At 53.0% G+C, this 16,518-nt stretch overlaps 3 protein-coding genes across 5 annotated transcripts in view; 2 read left to right on the top strand and 1 right to left on the bottom strand.

Annotated features, from left to right (window-relative positions):
- The window catches only part of LOC129126568 (uncharacterized), a 250,177-nt gene extending 248,134 nt beyond the window's left edge, over positions 1–2,043 (bottom strand). Inside the window, 1 exon segment of the mRNA XM_077186300.1 lies at positions 1,612–2,043. Within this exon segment, the coding sequence (XP_077042415.1) occupies positions 1,612–1,687 (76 nt within the window). The 5' untranslated portion in view covers positions 1,688–2,043.
- The window catches only part of LOC143695253 (uncharacterized), a 101,926-nt gene extending 89,561 nt beyond the window's left edge, over positions 1–12,365 (top strand). Inside the window, exon 3 of the mRNA XM_077186310.1 lies at positions 10,916–12,365. Coding sequence (XP_077042425.1) covers positions 10,925–11,749 — 825 coding nt within the window. The 5' untranslated portion in view covers positions 10,916–10,924 and the 3' untranslated portion in view covers positions 11,750–12,365. The remainder of the gene's footprint in view (positions 1–10,915) is intronic.
- Positions 1–16,518, top strand: part of LOC129126570 (uncharacterized) — a 246,689-nt gene that overhangs the window by 212,051 nt on the left and 18,120 nt on the right. The window lies entirely within an intron of this gene.

Genomic DNA, 16,518 nt, shown 5'->3' with positions numbered 1-16,518 from the left:
AGGTGGTGGGTGGGGGCTGTGGAAGGCAGGAGTGGGGGTCCAGGGGGTGCTGGGGTCAAGGAAAAGCGGGGGCTGGGGTGTCTGAGAGGGGGAGGGCCGGGAAAGGGGGTGCGGGGGGGCATTGGTGCTGCATGAGGGGGTGCAGGAGGGTCCCCGTGCTGGATAAGGGGGTGCAGGGGGGGTCCCTGTGCCTGAGAACGGAGGGTTTGGGAGGGTTCCAGTCTCAGATATGGGGGTGCACGGCAGTCCTGGTGCAGTGGAATGGGGGTTCAGGGGGTCCTGGTGCTGTATAAGGGGATGCAGTGGGGTCCCGGTGCCCAGGAATGGGGGGTTCAGGGGTGCCGGTGCCAGATAATGGCCTGGCTGGGATCTGGTGCTGGGAAAAGGGGTGCAGGGGGTCCCAGGGCCAGATAACGGGATGCACTGGGGTCCCGGTGCCCAGGAATGGGGTTCCGGGGGGTTCCGTTCCCGAGTTCCGGGGTTCAAGGGGTCCTGGTGCCTGAAAATTGAGGTTCAGGGGGTCCTGGTGCCGGATAAGGGGATGTAGTGGATCCCGGTGCCCAGAAATTGGGGTTCAGGGCGGTTTCCCTGCCCGGGAATGGGGGCTCAGGGGGTTCCAGGCTGCAGATAAGGGGGTGCAGGGGTTATCGGGGCTGAGGAAAGGGGTACAGGGGGGGTCCCAGTGCCCCGAAATGAATGTTCAAGGGGGGTCTCTTGACCCCCTGGAACCCCAGGGGACCCTCCGGGATCCCCTGGAACCCCTTCCAGGAAGCGCCGGGAATGAAGAACTGGGGGGACGCCGAAATTTGGGAGATCTGGGGGTCCAAAAGCCGAGGAAAAGGGCGGGTCTGGGGTCTGGGAAGGACGAGGTGGCCGGGAATGGGCGTGCAGGGCGTCCCAGAGCACTGACGGGGGTGCGGGGGGATCCTAGGCCCGGATTAGGAGGGGCAGGGGGGTCCCAGTGCCCAAAAATTGGGGTTCAGGGGGTTCCCGTGCCGGGGAATGCGGGTTCGGGGGGAGTTTCCTTCCAGGAATTCGGGATTCAAGGGGGTCCCGGTGGCCGGGAATCGCGGTTCCGGGGGCGTCGGTGACCAGAAATGGGGATTCAGGGGGGTCCTGGGGCCACATGAGGGGGTACAGGGCGGTGCCAATGCTGGGGAAGGGGGTACAGGGGGGTCCCTGTGCCCAGAAATGGGCGCTCAAGGGGGTCCGCGTGCTCAGGAATGGGGGTTCAGGGGGGTCCCGGAGCTGAAAAAGGGTGCTGAGGGGGTCACAGGACCGAAAATGGGGGTTCAGGGGAGTCCTGGTACCCGGGAATGGAGGTTTAGGGAGTTCCCGGTGCCCAGGAATTGCGGTTCAGGGGGGTCCCGGTGAACAGAAATGGGGGTTCAGGGGATCTCGGTGCCAGATGAGGGGGTACAGGGGGGTCCCGGTGCTGGGGAAGTGGAGTGAGGGGGGGTGGCATGACCCAAAATGGGGGTTCAGGAGGGTTCCCCTGCCCGGGAATGGAGGTTTAGAGGGTTCCCCTGCCCGGGAATGGAAGATCAAGGGGGTCCCGGTGCCCGGGAATTGCGGTTCAGGGGGGTCCCGGTTTCGGGGGGTCCCACTCACCTTTGGTCTCGGCCCCCGGGTCCCCCAGGAGCCCCAGGAGCCCCCGGAGCACCCCCAGCCCCAGCGCTGGGGCCATCGCAGCCGTCCCCGATCGCGGCTGCAGAGACGCGAAAGCGAAAGTGCCCGAGGGAGCGCGGGGGGAGGGGGAAAGGGCGAATTCCAGGGAATTCACCTGGATCCCCTCCTGGCACCCCTCTGGATCCCTCGGCGATCCGTCTGGGACCCTCCAGGGCCGCGCCCTGCGGGACCCCCGGGCCGGGCTCTGCTGAACTCCCGGCCCTGCGCTCAAACTCTGCCCGGACCCCGCTGGGCTCGGCCCAAAGCCGGGCAAGCAGCGGGAGCAGCGGAGCCAATTTTTGCTGCGGGTGCGGGTCCCACCCCCGGCGGAGCAGGGCTGGGCGCTGGGACCCGATCCCTGATTCCCAATCTCCTTCTCTCTCTTTCTCTGCTGTTCTCTCCCTTTCCTTTGGGGGATCATAAATCCCAGAGCGGCCGCAGAGCCCCGTGCCCAGGCCGGGTTTCCCAGCAAAGGGAGGCTGGGGCTGAGGTGCCCCGGGCTGGCCGGGAATGGGGGCCCGGGGCTCCCTGGGCTGACGGAAATGGGGGATCCAGGGGCTGGGAGAGGAGGATACCCGGGAAAGGGGGTGCAGGGGGGTGTTGGTGCAGGATAAGGGGGTGCAGGGGGGGTCCCAGTGCCGGGAATGGGGTTGGGAGGGGGGGGTGGGCAGCAGCTGCTGGAGAGAGACTGGGACAGACTGGAATGGACTGGGACAGACTGGGAAAAGAACCCACTGGGAGCAGAACTGAGGCAGCAGAGATCACACTGGGATATACTGGGACCACACTGAGGGCTACTGGGAACATGCAGGGGACAATTGAGATTGGACTGGGAATGGTTTGGATCATCCTGGGACTGACTGGAATCATACTGGGAGTGATCAGATCTGTAGTAGGGGTGAAGAAGAGAAACTGGAGTAATGCAGGGAGCAACTGGGATCATACTGGGAGCAGCTGCCCCATGCTGGGATCATACTGGGATCATACTGGGACTGATGGGGTGACACTTGGAGTGACTGGCATAGTACTGGGAGTGTCTGGGAGTAACTGGGATCAAACTGGAGGTGACTGGACTTATACTGGGAGCAACTGGGACCACAGCGGGGGCAAATGGCATCGGGTAAGGTGTGACCGGGCTCATCCTGGAAGTGCCTGGGGCCACACTGGGCTCTTCCTGAGAGGGACTGAGAGTGAAAGGAACCATACAGGGCATGACTGGGAGCCGCTGGGACCGTGTCGGGGGCAACTGGGATCCTACCGGGAGTGATTTGGACCATACTGGGAGTGACCGGGAGCCACCGGTGAGGCGGCGGCGGAGCTGGGAGGCGGCCGCAGCGCAGGTGGGAGCCGCGCTGGGTTGTGCGGGGGCTCGGGGCTCGCTGCGGGCCTCGGGGGCGGCAGGGGGCTCAGGCGGGTTCCTTGTGCCGTGTCCGGCCCGTGGTGCCGCTGCCGTGAGGGCGCTGCGGGAGCGGCTGCCCGCGGTCTCCTTGCGGCCGCTGCCTCGGCAGGAGCCGCTGCCGGAGCAGCGCTGGCTCGGCCCGGTTCCTGTGGCTGGCACAGGGGCGGCTGCCCCGTGCCCGGGGCTGTGCGGGGAAATTCACGTGGCCGGAGGTTTCCGTGCCCCGAGGAGACAGAGGAGTCCTGGACAAGTGACTTTATTGCTGAGCAGAGGGAGAGGCCGTGGCGCATTTGCCGTGCGCTCGCTGCCATTGTTGTAGTTCGCAGCCTCCTTTTTATCCTCATTTTCCCGGCTCATCTCCCTCTCCCTTTGCCCACTGGCTGAGGTACTTGGAAGGTTCAGACCTCCCGATCTGCCAACTGCACGTCCTCGTTAATGTGCACCCCCACTTTTGTAGAACAGCCGATATTCACGGCTCTGTTAAGTCTGTTTTGTTCTCGACGTTCAGGAATTTAGCGGGACTTTCTGCGAGCAGCAGTCCATGTTAATTAATAACATTTATTGAAGCTGGTGGTTTCGCCCGTTACTTCCTTATCTACAAGTCCCTGGCCCCTCGCTCAGCTGCTGAATGAGCTGCACTCTCAAGGTGTGGAGCATGGTAAAAAGGTGAGAGGTGCTGTAGCACATCAGAGCAGAAGCAGCATTCGTTTAACCCATGGTCTGCCAGGGAACCACAAAACCATGTCCCATTCCCATCCTTTCCACGTTTGGACTGGTACATGAGCTGCTTTTTTGTTTCCTTTGTTATCTGTTTCACCACTTTGGCTTTGTCTCTATTTGCCAAGACCAGTTTGAGTCATTTGATTTTCCACAAACTCCTCTTTTCTCTGCTAACAGATGATCTGATCCCGTCCCATGGTGAAATGTTGTGTTCCTCATTTCAGTGGATTGCTCAGCAGGAAGGTCAGGAGCTGGAGCTGTCTGGTTGGTTATTCCGAGGACAGCTTGTAATCTAATGGTGCCATTGAAATGAGAAATGGGTTCTGTGGCTCCTGATATGAATTGGTTTGGGTTCCCAGGGGCTGGTCCATGTTGTTGTAGGATTTGTTCTGCTGGCCGTTCATCTTCTCCTCATTTTTGGCCACTCTCTCCAGCCAGGGCTGCATCAATTGACCATTTGTCTCTAATTAAATCATCAAATACTTGGATTCCCAACTGATTTCCCAGAACTTGTGGGAGCAAGAACATCTCAGTGCTCTAATCCACCCTATATAACATAGACAGTGACAGCACACGTTGGAGTGGGCAGAGGGATGATTCCCCCCATTTATTTATAGTGAAGTTTTCCCAACATTCTCCATTTGCTGTTTCCCTGTGCAGCCTCACCCGTTTCTGTTGCAGGGTCAGATATCCTCACCCCGGGCTCTGCCTTGAGCTGTGCAAATTCCATCAGGGCAAGCGGGCAGAGCTCGGGGTGAGGGGCAGGGGGAACCAGCCCAATTCCTGCCCCAGGCAAGAGACCCAGGTACATTGGCCAGGCTTTGCCCAGCAGGGTTCATTTGCATTCCTAAAGCTCCTCTCCTGGCTGACTAGAACCAAAGCTTCTCCTCCAGGGCTGCCATCTGGTGAGTCACATGTGCCCCCCCCCCGTCCCAGAATCTGCTTTTTTTAAAAAAAGTATTAACTATTTAAGAGTTAAAAGTATCACGGTTAAAGCTCTTCAATTTTGCAAAATGCAACATAAAGGCGAACATGGAAAAACCCAGACCAAAAATTGATTCTCACCCTTCTGTCCCAAACCTACCTGACAATATAAAGTAGGACTATTATAAAAAATGTTTCTCATGTTGTAATCTTATCACTGAAACTGTAGGGAAAACAAAAACTCTCCAAGAATCTCTTTAGTGTGAGAGAGTCAAGGCATTGCTTGGTTCTGGCCAGGATGGGCAACAGAAATAATTTCATCCACACATAGCCCGGCTGTGCAGAAAAAATCATTCCATGACATGTCAGTTTTACCCGATTTTTCCTAAACTTTACGTAGTCTGAACCAATCTAAATCCACTGCTTTAAAGTTCATTGCTTCCAAGTCGTGTAAGTTTTTAGTGTTTGGTTTCCTTTTAGACTCGGATTTCTTCCCCTCTGCTGTGAATTCCGCCCACACTCCTGGATTTCCTTCTCAGCCTTTTCCAGACCAGGTGTCTCCAGCTGTGCCGGGGGCAGTGTCTGGGGTAGCTGTTGGTTGCTGTTTGCTGCGGGGGGGGCGTTGATGTTTTGTTGCTGGTCCTTATCTCTGTGGGTGTCTTTTGGGCTATTCCCAGTCTGTTCGGATGTTAAACTCGTCTCCATTGAGTGGTGGAGATGAGTTTAACATCCGAACAGACTGGGAACCCCTTAAATAAAACCTTTAAAATTTCTTTCCCAAAGGCAAACCTTTGAGTAGAGAAACCTTTCTGAGCAGAGAAATAAGATTTAAAAGAACCAGGATGGGTACATTTTGCAGCAGTGCAGTCGCAGGCAGCCCAGAGTGTGGGTGTGAGTGAGCCCCAGGGTGGAATTGTGCCGCGGTGCTCCCCAGCAGCTGTGGCAGTGCAGGCCCAGCCAGCGCTGGAGCTGCAGCAGCGGCAGCGAGGCTTGGCCGCAGTGGCTGGAGGTGCCAGGGGAGGGTGGCCAGGATTCCCGAGGGTTTGAGCAGAGGATCTGTGGGCAGGCCCAGGGGCTTGGCCCGCTGTGGAGCCCTGGCTGCTGCTGCGTTGCCTTCAGGGCAGGCTCAGGGCGGCTCCCATGGTCCTGCTGCAGGCGGGAAGTGCAAATCTCCGGGGCTTCAGAGCCCCTGAGGCCAGGCTGAGGGGTCCCCCCGTGCTCAGCTGTGCTGGCGGCTGTTTCTGGCCTCAGGGACACTTGGCGTGGGCCCCTTGGCCACCAGTGGTGCTGCTTTGCACTCCTTAGGCAGGAGCCGATGGCCTGGGGTGTTGGCAACAGCAAAGTCCCAGGGCAGGCTCTGTGCCAGCCCAGCTTCCTGGGGGAGAGATTCCACAGGAGACAGGATCCTGGCTACAGCCTGCCTTACATTTACATCCCTTATTTCCACCCTGCACTAGGTGGAGAATTGCCCAGGTAAGGAATTCCAGACATGAATTCCAAGGGAGATAATTGAATATCTGCCTTGGGTCTGGCTCTTTTTCTTGCCAAAGCCAATGGCAAAAGCTGTACCCATGGCATCTTGGTTTCTATCTCCGGCTTCCAAAGGTGTTTCTTTATTTCCCCATTCATTCTTTCTACCCAACCCGAGCTCTGGGCTTGCCAGGGGTTATGGAGGTCCCATTGTATTCCTAAAGCTGCCATAACCCCCTGAAGGGTCTTTCCTGTAAAATGAGTTCCCCATCTGAATCTATTGCTTCCACAATCCATTATCTTTGAATTATTTGTTTTAGCAAGAGGTTAATAAGTGATCCAGTGCTTGCTGAAGCAGTCAGAATTGCTTTTGCCCCCCTGTTAGGTGCCATGGTGTCAGCAGAAGATTTTGAAGCCTTCCTGCTCAGGGCATTTCAGTGCCAGGCTCTTACAAGCAGCCACAGCTCCGCGGGTTGAGCTGAGCATGGGGCGGTGACCTGCGCTTGGTCTGATTCCCCTTCCTTAATAACAGCCTGTCTTGTAGCTCTTTTCCCTCCTGCTGCCCTTGCAGAGCCATCCACAAACACATTGTCTCCCTCAGGCCAGGGAATGTCCCATCAATCTCTCCCAGCCTGGCTCGGGAGCTCTGTCCCTTGAGTGCAGTCCTGGGTTCCTTGCCAGCCCCTCTCCAGGCTGTTCAAACAGGAGGCTGGGTTAAACCCTTGCCCTGTCCTCAGTTCTGAATCCTCCTGTGCCACTGAACAAGTTTCATACTGTAATCACCGAGCCCTGCTCATCCATTGAGAGGCTCTTTTGGTTGTCAAAGCTTTAACTTGATGCCAGACTTGAACTCTAGGAGATCCTCCTGTTGTCATCAGTTTTCAGCCTCTGCTCCCATGGAAGCTGTGGCTGCACAATTCTGCAGACAATGAGGCTGCTCTCTAGGCACTGGGTTAAACATTTTAGCACAAGAATTCCTTTGGCAAGACCCTGTTTAACGTCCACCTATAATTCAAATTCTTTTTCCCTGTCTGGACGGGCCAGGGCAGCCGCCTCAGTTAATCTAAATTTTAACACTTGAAAATTCTGTGTTTCCTCCTTGTGTCCATCCATCCAGTTTGTTGACTGGCAAGATAGGAGTGTTGTAGGGAGACACCCTTGGCTCCAAAAGCCCTGCCTTTAACAGGGACTCAATACCAGGCTGTGAGCCCTTCCTTCCCTCTCTTGGAACAGGGTTGCTTTAATTTGTAGAGGCTCCATATCTAATTTTCTGTATTTCCCTGGGGCTGCCCACACTTCTGGGTTCACTTCAGCATAGGCCTTGTCAGACTTTTGACACAGAGGTACAACAGAACTAGCCTCTGTATCCCTTTTTACAGTATTAAAATCCAGCTCTCAAACTCCTTCCTAGTTAATTACAATCACAGGAAGAAGAAAAAGAAATTCATTTATTTCAAACCTATCCCCCACAGCTTCTAATAGTGGTTGAACAAATCATACCTGCTCATCTTTCCCACTCATTCCCTTAAAAATTAAAATATTCCTTTACTATTTTCCCCTTTAGGTCTAAGATTCAGAGCAGATTGAGAGGCCCCTGTGTCCATCAGGAAATGCCTCCTCTCAATGCAGACCCACCTGAATGTTCTCAAGGGCTCCAGTGTGGAGGGTCCCTGGTGTGATGGGAGCTGTGACAGCCCTGCCAATCCATGTCCATCACGGGTTGGACTTGCTGGTCCTGAGGGTGCTGCTGTCTCTGCTTGCAGTGTCCTTGTGCCCTGCAGCTGGAGCCCTGATTCCTTGCCAGGGGCTGTTTGGGTGGGCTGTGCCCTGCCGAGGAGGGCAATGCCTCTGCCGGGTGCTTGTGGCCGAGCCGTGCCCTGGGTGCTGGGGCCCCCTTGGGCCCTGGGGCTGATCCCTCAGGGGCTGTAGGAGCTCTGCCCTGGCCTTTGCCTTCAGCTTGGCCTTTTGCTGCTCCCTTCTTGCATTCACCTGCTGGGCCTTTGTGCCCAAGTGCTGCAGGGCCTTCTTCTGCCCCTCCTGCAGCCCCCCTCAGTGCCTGTGGGTGCTTGTCTTTCTTTACAAGACAGGTGTCTGCTTGGGAAGGCAGAAAAAGCCTCTCTTGGAATGGAGAATGCAAAGCCCCTCCCTCTTAATTTTTAGGATAGTGAAATCAAGGGGCTCTCAGGCAAAGATATGGGATTAGGAATAACGGTTCTTTACTAGTGTGTATAATATAATAATAGTAGTGTGTATAAACAGCTCCGGCAGTGACAACAAACAGAGCCCGGAGCCGGTCCCGGCCTTTCGGCCGCGGCGCTTTCCCCTTGGGTGCAGTTCCGGGCACGGCCGGCAGGGGCGCCGGTGGCTCCCGCGGGGCGGGGCAGCGCATCCCTGCCATGGGAACCTCTCTGAACGGCAATAGAGCAATCCCTTCATCTAACTCTTTCACTTTTTTACCTTCTGTAGCCTTTCTCCCGTGTTTTGAGAAAGAATTTGGAGAGGGCTGCCTTTTAACTGAGCTCCTAGTGTTTCGATAAGGTGCTTCCTGTAGAGAGAGGGAGTTTCCCTGAACAGCAGGAGCTGTGGTTACCAAGGGGACGTAACTCAGAGCAGGAGGGGTCAGGGGAGGATATCCCGCCGAGGCTCGGTCGGAGTGTGGGCAGGGTCTGCTGCCGGAATCGCCAGAGGGGGATCTTCCCGTGGAGGCCGAGCCGGAGCGTGGGCAGCCCCCACATGGCTTCTGGCGGCTGATCCGGCAGCTCCCGGCAGAGAAAAGGCAGGTGGGAGACCCCGGCAGCAGCAGCGGCGCTGCCCAGCGCAGCTGGCACGGGCAGGGCAGCCGGGGATGGGATGGCTGGGACCCGCCCTCGGTGCGGTCGGCGCGGTGACCTCGGCCCACGCGGCAGGACAGAGCAACCCCATCTTGCCCAGCATGGCCGGCAGAGCGGCCGCGGGCCGGGCAGTGGGGCCAGGGCACACAAATTCACCGCCAGCGCCGGGGCAGGTGGAGCTGCCCTGGGCAGTGAGCCCGCACCTGGGATGGAAACCGGGGCAGGCGGAGCTGAGGCGGGCAGCGAGCCGGGACCCGGGACAGGCGCCTCGGCCGCCAACGGAGGGGGCAAGAGCTGCAGAGGATCCCACTCTCTTTCTGACTTTTCCTCTTGTTCCCCTCCCTTTCATTTCCCCTTTTTATTTTCTTGGTTTTTTCCTCGGGTGTTTCTGATACTTCAAAGATTTTTATTCTCCTAAAATCTCCTGTCTAACATATGGCATCTTCTCTTTCTTCTAGATTAAATTTTTTTTTTCCAAATAAATCCAGAACCTAACAAATCTAAACTTCTGCTTGGATATTTTGAAATGGTCGACGAGCTAACTCATGACCTCCTAATGTTGTTTTTCTCATCACCTTTTTATTTATCCTTTGGCAAATTAAGCATCTTTCAGTGACTTGCTTTGCTACACCAAAAATCCCAGTGCACCCAAAATTCCTTAAAAAATGATCACACAAAGCTTGAGTACGCCAGTGGGGTTTCTGATGCACGTCTTCTAATCTTTTCCTAGCAAGCACATTTTATTAAGTCATGTAGAAGTTTCTATTTCCCTGATTTATCTTGTTCATTTTCTATCTTGTTTAATTCTTTTTTCTCGGCTTCCCTAAACTTTGGAATTTCCAGTTTTTCCTCGTTTGGAGTTAATATTAACATAACTCTTTCAGCTCCATTTTCTGCTGCATCCTTAGCTTTGTGATCTTTTGGCCCGGGCCGGGTTCCCCCTGCCCGCAGCGGCTGGGAGCAGCCGAGAGCCCCGCGCTGCCCATGCCGACCTGGCCCGGCTCCATGGCCGCTGCTGCCGCGGGCTGCGAGGGCTGCGGGAACGGGGCACCGAAGGTGTGGCTGCTGCTGGGGGAGGAGGAGGAGGGAGGGAAGGGCAGGGATGGAGGGGGAGGAGGAGGCGGGGTAAGGGGGGAGGAGGGGGAGAAGGAATGGAAGGGGCGGGATGGAAGAGGAGCAGGAGGTGGGGATAAGACAGGGGAGGAGGAGGAGGGGGGATGGAAGAGGAGGAGCGGGAGGAGAAAGAGCAGTGAAGGAGGCGGAGTTAGGAGGGAGGAGGAGAGGGAGGTGGAGATAAGACAGAGGAGGAGGGGGAAGAAGAGGAAGAGGAGGGACCAGGGCGGATCCAGGCTGAGCTGCGGGAGCCACGCGGTCTCGATCCCTGCCTGAATTCGCAGCCCCCACCTGTGGGATCATCGCCCCCCCCATGGCTCCGGTGAGTGTGGAGGGGGGGCCCGGCCTGGATATCCCGGGGGGTCCCTGGGTTGGGTTTTTGGGGGGATGTTTGGAGAATGAAGAAGTCCAAGGCTGAGCGGAAAAGGCCCCTCGGGGGGACATCGGGGGTGGCGGTGGCGGCTGCCGGCAGAGGCAGCCTGGAGGAGCAGAGCCCTGTGTGCCCCAGGAGGCCAAAGTGGGGAGGCCAGAGAGGGGGGAGCACCGCCATTGGCGGGAGCCTCAAGAGCCTGGAGAGGGGCAGGGGGGACTCCTTGGAGCCGCTGCAGCGCAGAGCAGAGAATGAGGGGAGAAGGGAGCCCGGGAGCCCAAACAGCCCCGGCATCCCGAAATGGGGAGAGCCAAGAGGGGGCAGTGCGTCCCCAGAGACGGCCTGGGGGGATCTCGTTGGCCTTGCCTGTGGCACGGAGGCAAATCCCATGCTGTCCTTGTCCTTCCTCGTCCAGGGCAGGAGCTGAGCATGGAGAGCAGGGAGGACAAATGCCTGCGGCAGAACCTGGTGGCAGAGGCCGTTTTGAGCAGCTCCAAGGCGCAGGAAGCCAACGGGGAGGAAAAGGCCCGGAGCTGCCGCAGGAGGAGGGGCTGCAAACGCAGATGGCGGGGATGTGAGGGGGAAAGAGCCAGCCTGGGCCGGGAAGGCGGCCGGAGATGGAGGCAGAGCTCGGAGCTGGTGCTCCATGAGCAGCTCCATGATGGGGAGAAGCCCCACACGTGCGAGGAGTGTGGGAAGAGCTTCAGGTGGAACTCCGAGCTGATCAGGCACCAGAGGATCCACACTGGGGAACGGCCCTACGAGTGTGGGGAGTGTGGGAAGAGCTTCAGCTGCAGCTCCAGCCTGATCAGGCACCAGAGGACCCACACTGGGGAGAGGCCCTATGAGTGCTCCAAGTGTGGGAAGAGGTTTCAGACCAGCTCTGATCTTCTCCTGCACTATCAGAGTCACACAGAGGAGAGGCCCTTCCAATGCCCCGACTGTGGGAAGGGATTCAAGCGTAACTCCGCCCTCATCACCCATCGGCGCATCCACACTGGGGAGAGGCCCTACGAGTGTGATAAATGCAGGAAGAGGTTTCTGACCAGCTCCAGGCTCCTCCAGCACTATTGGATTCACACAGATGAGAGGCCATTCCAATGCCCCGACTGTGGGAAGGGATTCAGGCACAACTGCACCCTCGTCACCCACCAGCGCATCCACACAGGGGAGAGGCCCTACGAGTGTCCCCAGTGTGGGAAGAGCTTCTCCTGCAGCTCTACCTTGACCCAACACCAACGGAGGCACCGGTAAGGGAAGCCCTGCGAGTGCCCCGAGTGCGGGAAGAGCTTCGTGCGCTGCTGCAGCTCCATCCCCCACTGGAGGAGGCACTTTGGGCACAGCCCTGGTCACTCACATTCCCTGTGATCCATGTTGGGGACACTCCTGGCTGCTTCTCCTTTGGTTTGGCCTGAATTTTTTTCTCTTCTCCATCTCTCTCTGCTCCAAAAGTCTGGGGGGATGGAACAGTCACCTCAAAACCACTCTAATTCCACTGAAAATAACTGAATTTTAACCCAAAAAGGGCTCAATTCCACCTCAGATTGCTTGTTCCCTCCTCAAAAAACTCAATCCCATGCCAAACTCACTCCATTCCACAACTGTCAAGTTGAGATGGAGTTGGAAGGAGATTGGGAGAAGTGGGATCTCAATTTGGAGCAGTGGGATGGGGATTGTGTGGGGCTGGGTGTGTGGGATGTATTTGATAGCAAATAAAACTTTCAGAGTTACTGATTTCTGTCCCGTTCATTTTCAGTCAGTTCTGTTTGCAGAGTGCCACCTTCTCAGCTGATTCAATTCCTATAAAAGTCCCATTTTTTAAATCATCTAACCCAAACAATCCAAAAACCAATATCAAAATAAAACCACCTGCACACAATTAATGTTTTAAAAATAATTTTAATTTTTCAAGAGTACTTAAGGATGTTATTAAAGTTTAATTGTTTGGTTGAAATGTCTGAGAAATTGTGCTGGTGTTTGGTTTTGTGTTTAGTATATTTGTAATATGAATTGTTTAACTAAGAGGTGTTAGATTACATGTTAATTTCTTTACATATTTTTTATCTAAAGTACATTAGTCATCGAGTTAAAATTTTCAAAAGGTATTTCCTGATATATAATTTGTTTATTTATATGCATTGGTAATATTATAGTAATAGTTATTGTTGGTTTGAGTTGAATCATTGTTGGAGTTGAATCATTGGAAAGAAGAGTTGAGATTTTTATATTTTATTGTTATTATAATTTATTTAATTTCAATTATTATTTCTTTGTTTATAATTTTATTGCAATTTGTTGAGGGGATAGGAAGGAAGTTCAAGGGCAGGAACATTTTTTCCTGGCTGGGAACTGGAATTCCAGACCCTGGGAGTGTGTGCAGGACCCCACAGACTGGGATCAAAGATGGGCTGGGATCAAATACGGACTGGGATCAAATACGGACTGGGATCAAATATGGACTGGGATCACCTGGACTGGGATCACATGGATGGGGATCCTGTGGATCAGAACCCTCCAGACCAGGATAGGCTGAAGTGGGATCAAATATGGACTGGGACTGTATGGACTGGGATCCCAGGGACTGGGACCATATGGATCAGGACCACACAGACTGGGATCAAATATGGGCTGGGACTGTTTTTTAAAGTAGCTTTGTTCTATAGTTTTTATTTCTGTCATTAATTAAGCTCAGTGAAATGGCTGCTTGTGTTAAACTGCCTGCTTTTGGGATAACATCCAATGCACACTGGGTGAGGACACCTGTACAGATCTGCCAACTATCAGCACTCCCTGTCTGAAGGCAGAGTGCACCAAGGCCCAAAACCTGGAGGTGATAAAGAGAATGGACTAAAACCACAGCCAAGGAATCTGCATGCTCTAAAAAGGCAGATCCAGGGCAGAGCCATGCTAAACAGTTCTTGGAAGATGTAAACTGGGTGCATCTTGGCACTCAGCCAGGAGCACCCTGTTACCTTCAGGGATCCCCTGAAATACCTTTCCCCTTACATCAGCCTGGTGCATATTCATAGAGCCTCATGCACAGCAACTGGGAAGGGTTTAACACTTTACTGGGTATATTAGCGTTCAGAAACACATAATCACCAGAATGATTATATGCAGGTGCTTTTATTGAAGAGCTCTGGGTGTCAGGGGTACCAACCCAAATCTGACTCCGACATGGGTTCGGGATGAACATGTTTTTATATTCTATCCTTATATAACTTTCATGTTAATGACTGAACTTCAATTGTTCTATTGTATACATAGATTTCAGCCAAGCATGGGCTCCTCATGGCCCCCCTCAAACTTCTAACATAGTTCCTCATGATTCTTCTTATGATTAAACAATAATTATATTTAATTACTAAACAATCATCACATCTAACAATTATATAATTTATCATGTTCTGCTTACGCAGGTGCAATTTCACATGATCTGGCAAGCACAAAGCCTAACATTTTCAGAGTCTATTTTTGACATTTTTCCAGGGCCCCACTATCATTCTCCCCCCTTTGAAAGCATTTTCACTTCACTATAGGTGTAAATGTTTTCACTTGATACAGTCCTTTATTTCTCAATTTATTCTTGACGTTCTTCAAGTCCATGGTTGATGTAAACGTTGTCGTGGATGCTGTCACGCACTGGAGAACCAGAAGATGGTGGGCGTGGATCTCGTGTCAGAGCCTTTATTATCTTCTGGTTCCAGGACGTTTTCTTCTGTATCTCTCCTTTCAAGATGCTGTGAACTAACCAAATTGCTAAGAATACAATTAGTAAGATTATCACACTCTCAATGATAGATTTAATCCGTGAACTCACATTCCACCCTAACCCTTTAAAGATTTTGCCTAGCCAGGTCGTAGTCAAATCCTTTTGCTCTTCTTGTGCTTCATGCTCTCTTTGTTTCAACTGATTGATGTCATATTCTACATCTGCAGTTACATTTGGGATGTGAACGCAGCAATGACCAACCCGTCCCTTTAAAAATCCACATACTCCATGCTCTTTCAGGAGTAACAAATCTAAGGCTAATCGATTTTGTAAAGTCATTTTTGTGCTGGCTTAATTCTTTAAATCCTTCCCGGGTGACTCTTGCCAGTCTATCTACCTGACCTGTAAGTTTGTACAGCATCTTCTACTCTGATAGTTTGCTGTAGGACCAAGCAAAGACTCTCGGGCCCACCCAAATTTCACTCCACCAGAGGGTTCTTGCCAAGTGTCATCTGGATTTTCATTGTCTAGAACTTCTCGTCTTGCTCTTATCTGCACAAGTTCATGTTTTCCGTTAAATGGGGACTTTTTCCAAATTGGACATGAGGTTGGGAGGCCTAAAGTAATTTCCTTTACTTTCCCATCTACAGGCAGATGTGTTGTCCAGGTGCCATCGCTTGCTGCCCATACAAATTGTCCTGGACCTCGGACTGTACTCCTGGTACATCCTACAACTGCTTTATAATTCACTCTGCCTTGTTTATGTTTGATCCCTCTGCAAGCACAGCCAGTGTTTAGGGCTATTGCCAGAGGTGGCATCTGCTTTATCTCTGCATCATCAGAAGTGCAGTCATAAGTTTTATTACATGCCCACCAATTTACTTTGTCTGCCCTCGTTCTGCTACTGGTGGCAGTGTTTGTTACTGCTGGATCTGTTTCATTCTCGGAGCCTTCCCACTTAATGCACCAAGGGGTGTTTGCCATACATTGGAATCTTTGAAGGATACTCACAGACCACGCACTGTCCCAAGGCTCTGTCTGATCTTTCTGATCCTTGGCCTCACACTTCCATACCAGAGTGGTTTCTGTAACATTTTCTGTAATCTTTTTATAGTGTGGCAAATAGCATTGCCATTGTGTGATGCCTGCTGATTCTCCCATAGGGGTTCCTAGTGTGCCATCACTTAGAATACAGTCTTTCTGGCCCATGGGTCTCATCCATGTTCCTCTTTTCTCCCAAGTTTCCTTGATTACTTGCCTCGATTCGGGTACCTGTTTGCATGCAATTGTTTTGTTCTTTTGTATTTCAGGTAGTTTTGCTGTTATGATTCCCCAATTTACTGGATCTCCTGCTGCCCTTTGGTATTGGTATACAGGCAGTTATTCTACAGGTGTTTTGCATTTTGGCAAAGTCTTTGACTAATCCAATCATTACATTCTCAGCCCAAACTGCATTAGAAACCTTTATCACCTGTGTTTCTGCTTGTACCTCTCTCTTCATTCTAGAATGAAGAGTGGTTAGTTGATCTTTTTGCATTCCACATCCCAAAGACATTAATGACCATAACATTGGCACAATTACTGATAGCATTCTCAAAGTGATTAAACACATCTTATCTGCAGCCTTGTTGGTTCCACAGTTTACACAGTCTGTGATCCAGGATGGATTTTCTTCACTCGGGTGTAGTGAATCCAGGGGTCCACGCCGGCTACTTTGGCTGCTGTAAAGGTGGTCAGCAGTACCTGGTGGGGCCCACTCCACTTTTCTTTCAGCGGTTCTTCGTTCCAGTTCTTGATGTACACCTCGTCTCCTGGATGTATGTTATGAACTGGGTTCTCGAAGTCAGCGGTCTATTCCACACGAGGATACTCCGGAGCCGAGCTAAAGTTTTCCCGAGAGACAGAACATAATTATACACTTCCTGCTTTCCTGTGACGTGCACATTAGGGTTAGGCTCAGGAGATTCATATGGTTTCCCATGCAATATCTCATAAGGGCTGACTGACATCCCACTCCTAGGCTTTATCCGAATCCTCAACAGTGCTATTGGCAAAGCCTGGGGCCACTGCAATTTGGCTTCTTGGCATATTTTACTGATTTGCCTCTCTAGTGTCTGATTCATCCTCTCTACCTGTCCACTTGACTGGGGTCTCCACGGTGTGTGGAGGTCCCAAGTTATCCCCAGCAATCTACTTACCTCTCTTACTACTGTAGCTATGAAATGGGGCCCCCTATCTGATGATACCCTAGGGATACCCCGAACCTGGGAATAATCTCCTGTAGTAACCACTTTACTGTTTCCTTTGGTTG

Source organism: Agelaius phoeniceus, chromosome 15 (assembly GCF_051311805.1).
Source record: "Agelaius phoeniceus isolate bAgePho1 chromosome 15, bAgePho1.hap1, whole genome shotgun sequence".
Taxonomy (NCBI): domain Eukaryota; kingdom Metazoa; phylum Chordata; class Aves; order Passeriformes; family Icteridae; genus Agelaius; species Agelaius phoeniceus.
This window is presented reverse-complemented; position numbering and strand designations above follow the sequence as displayed.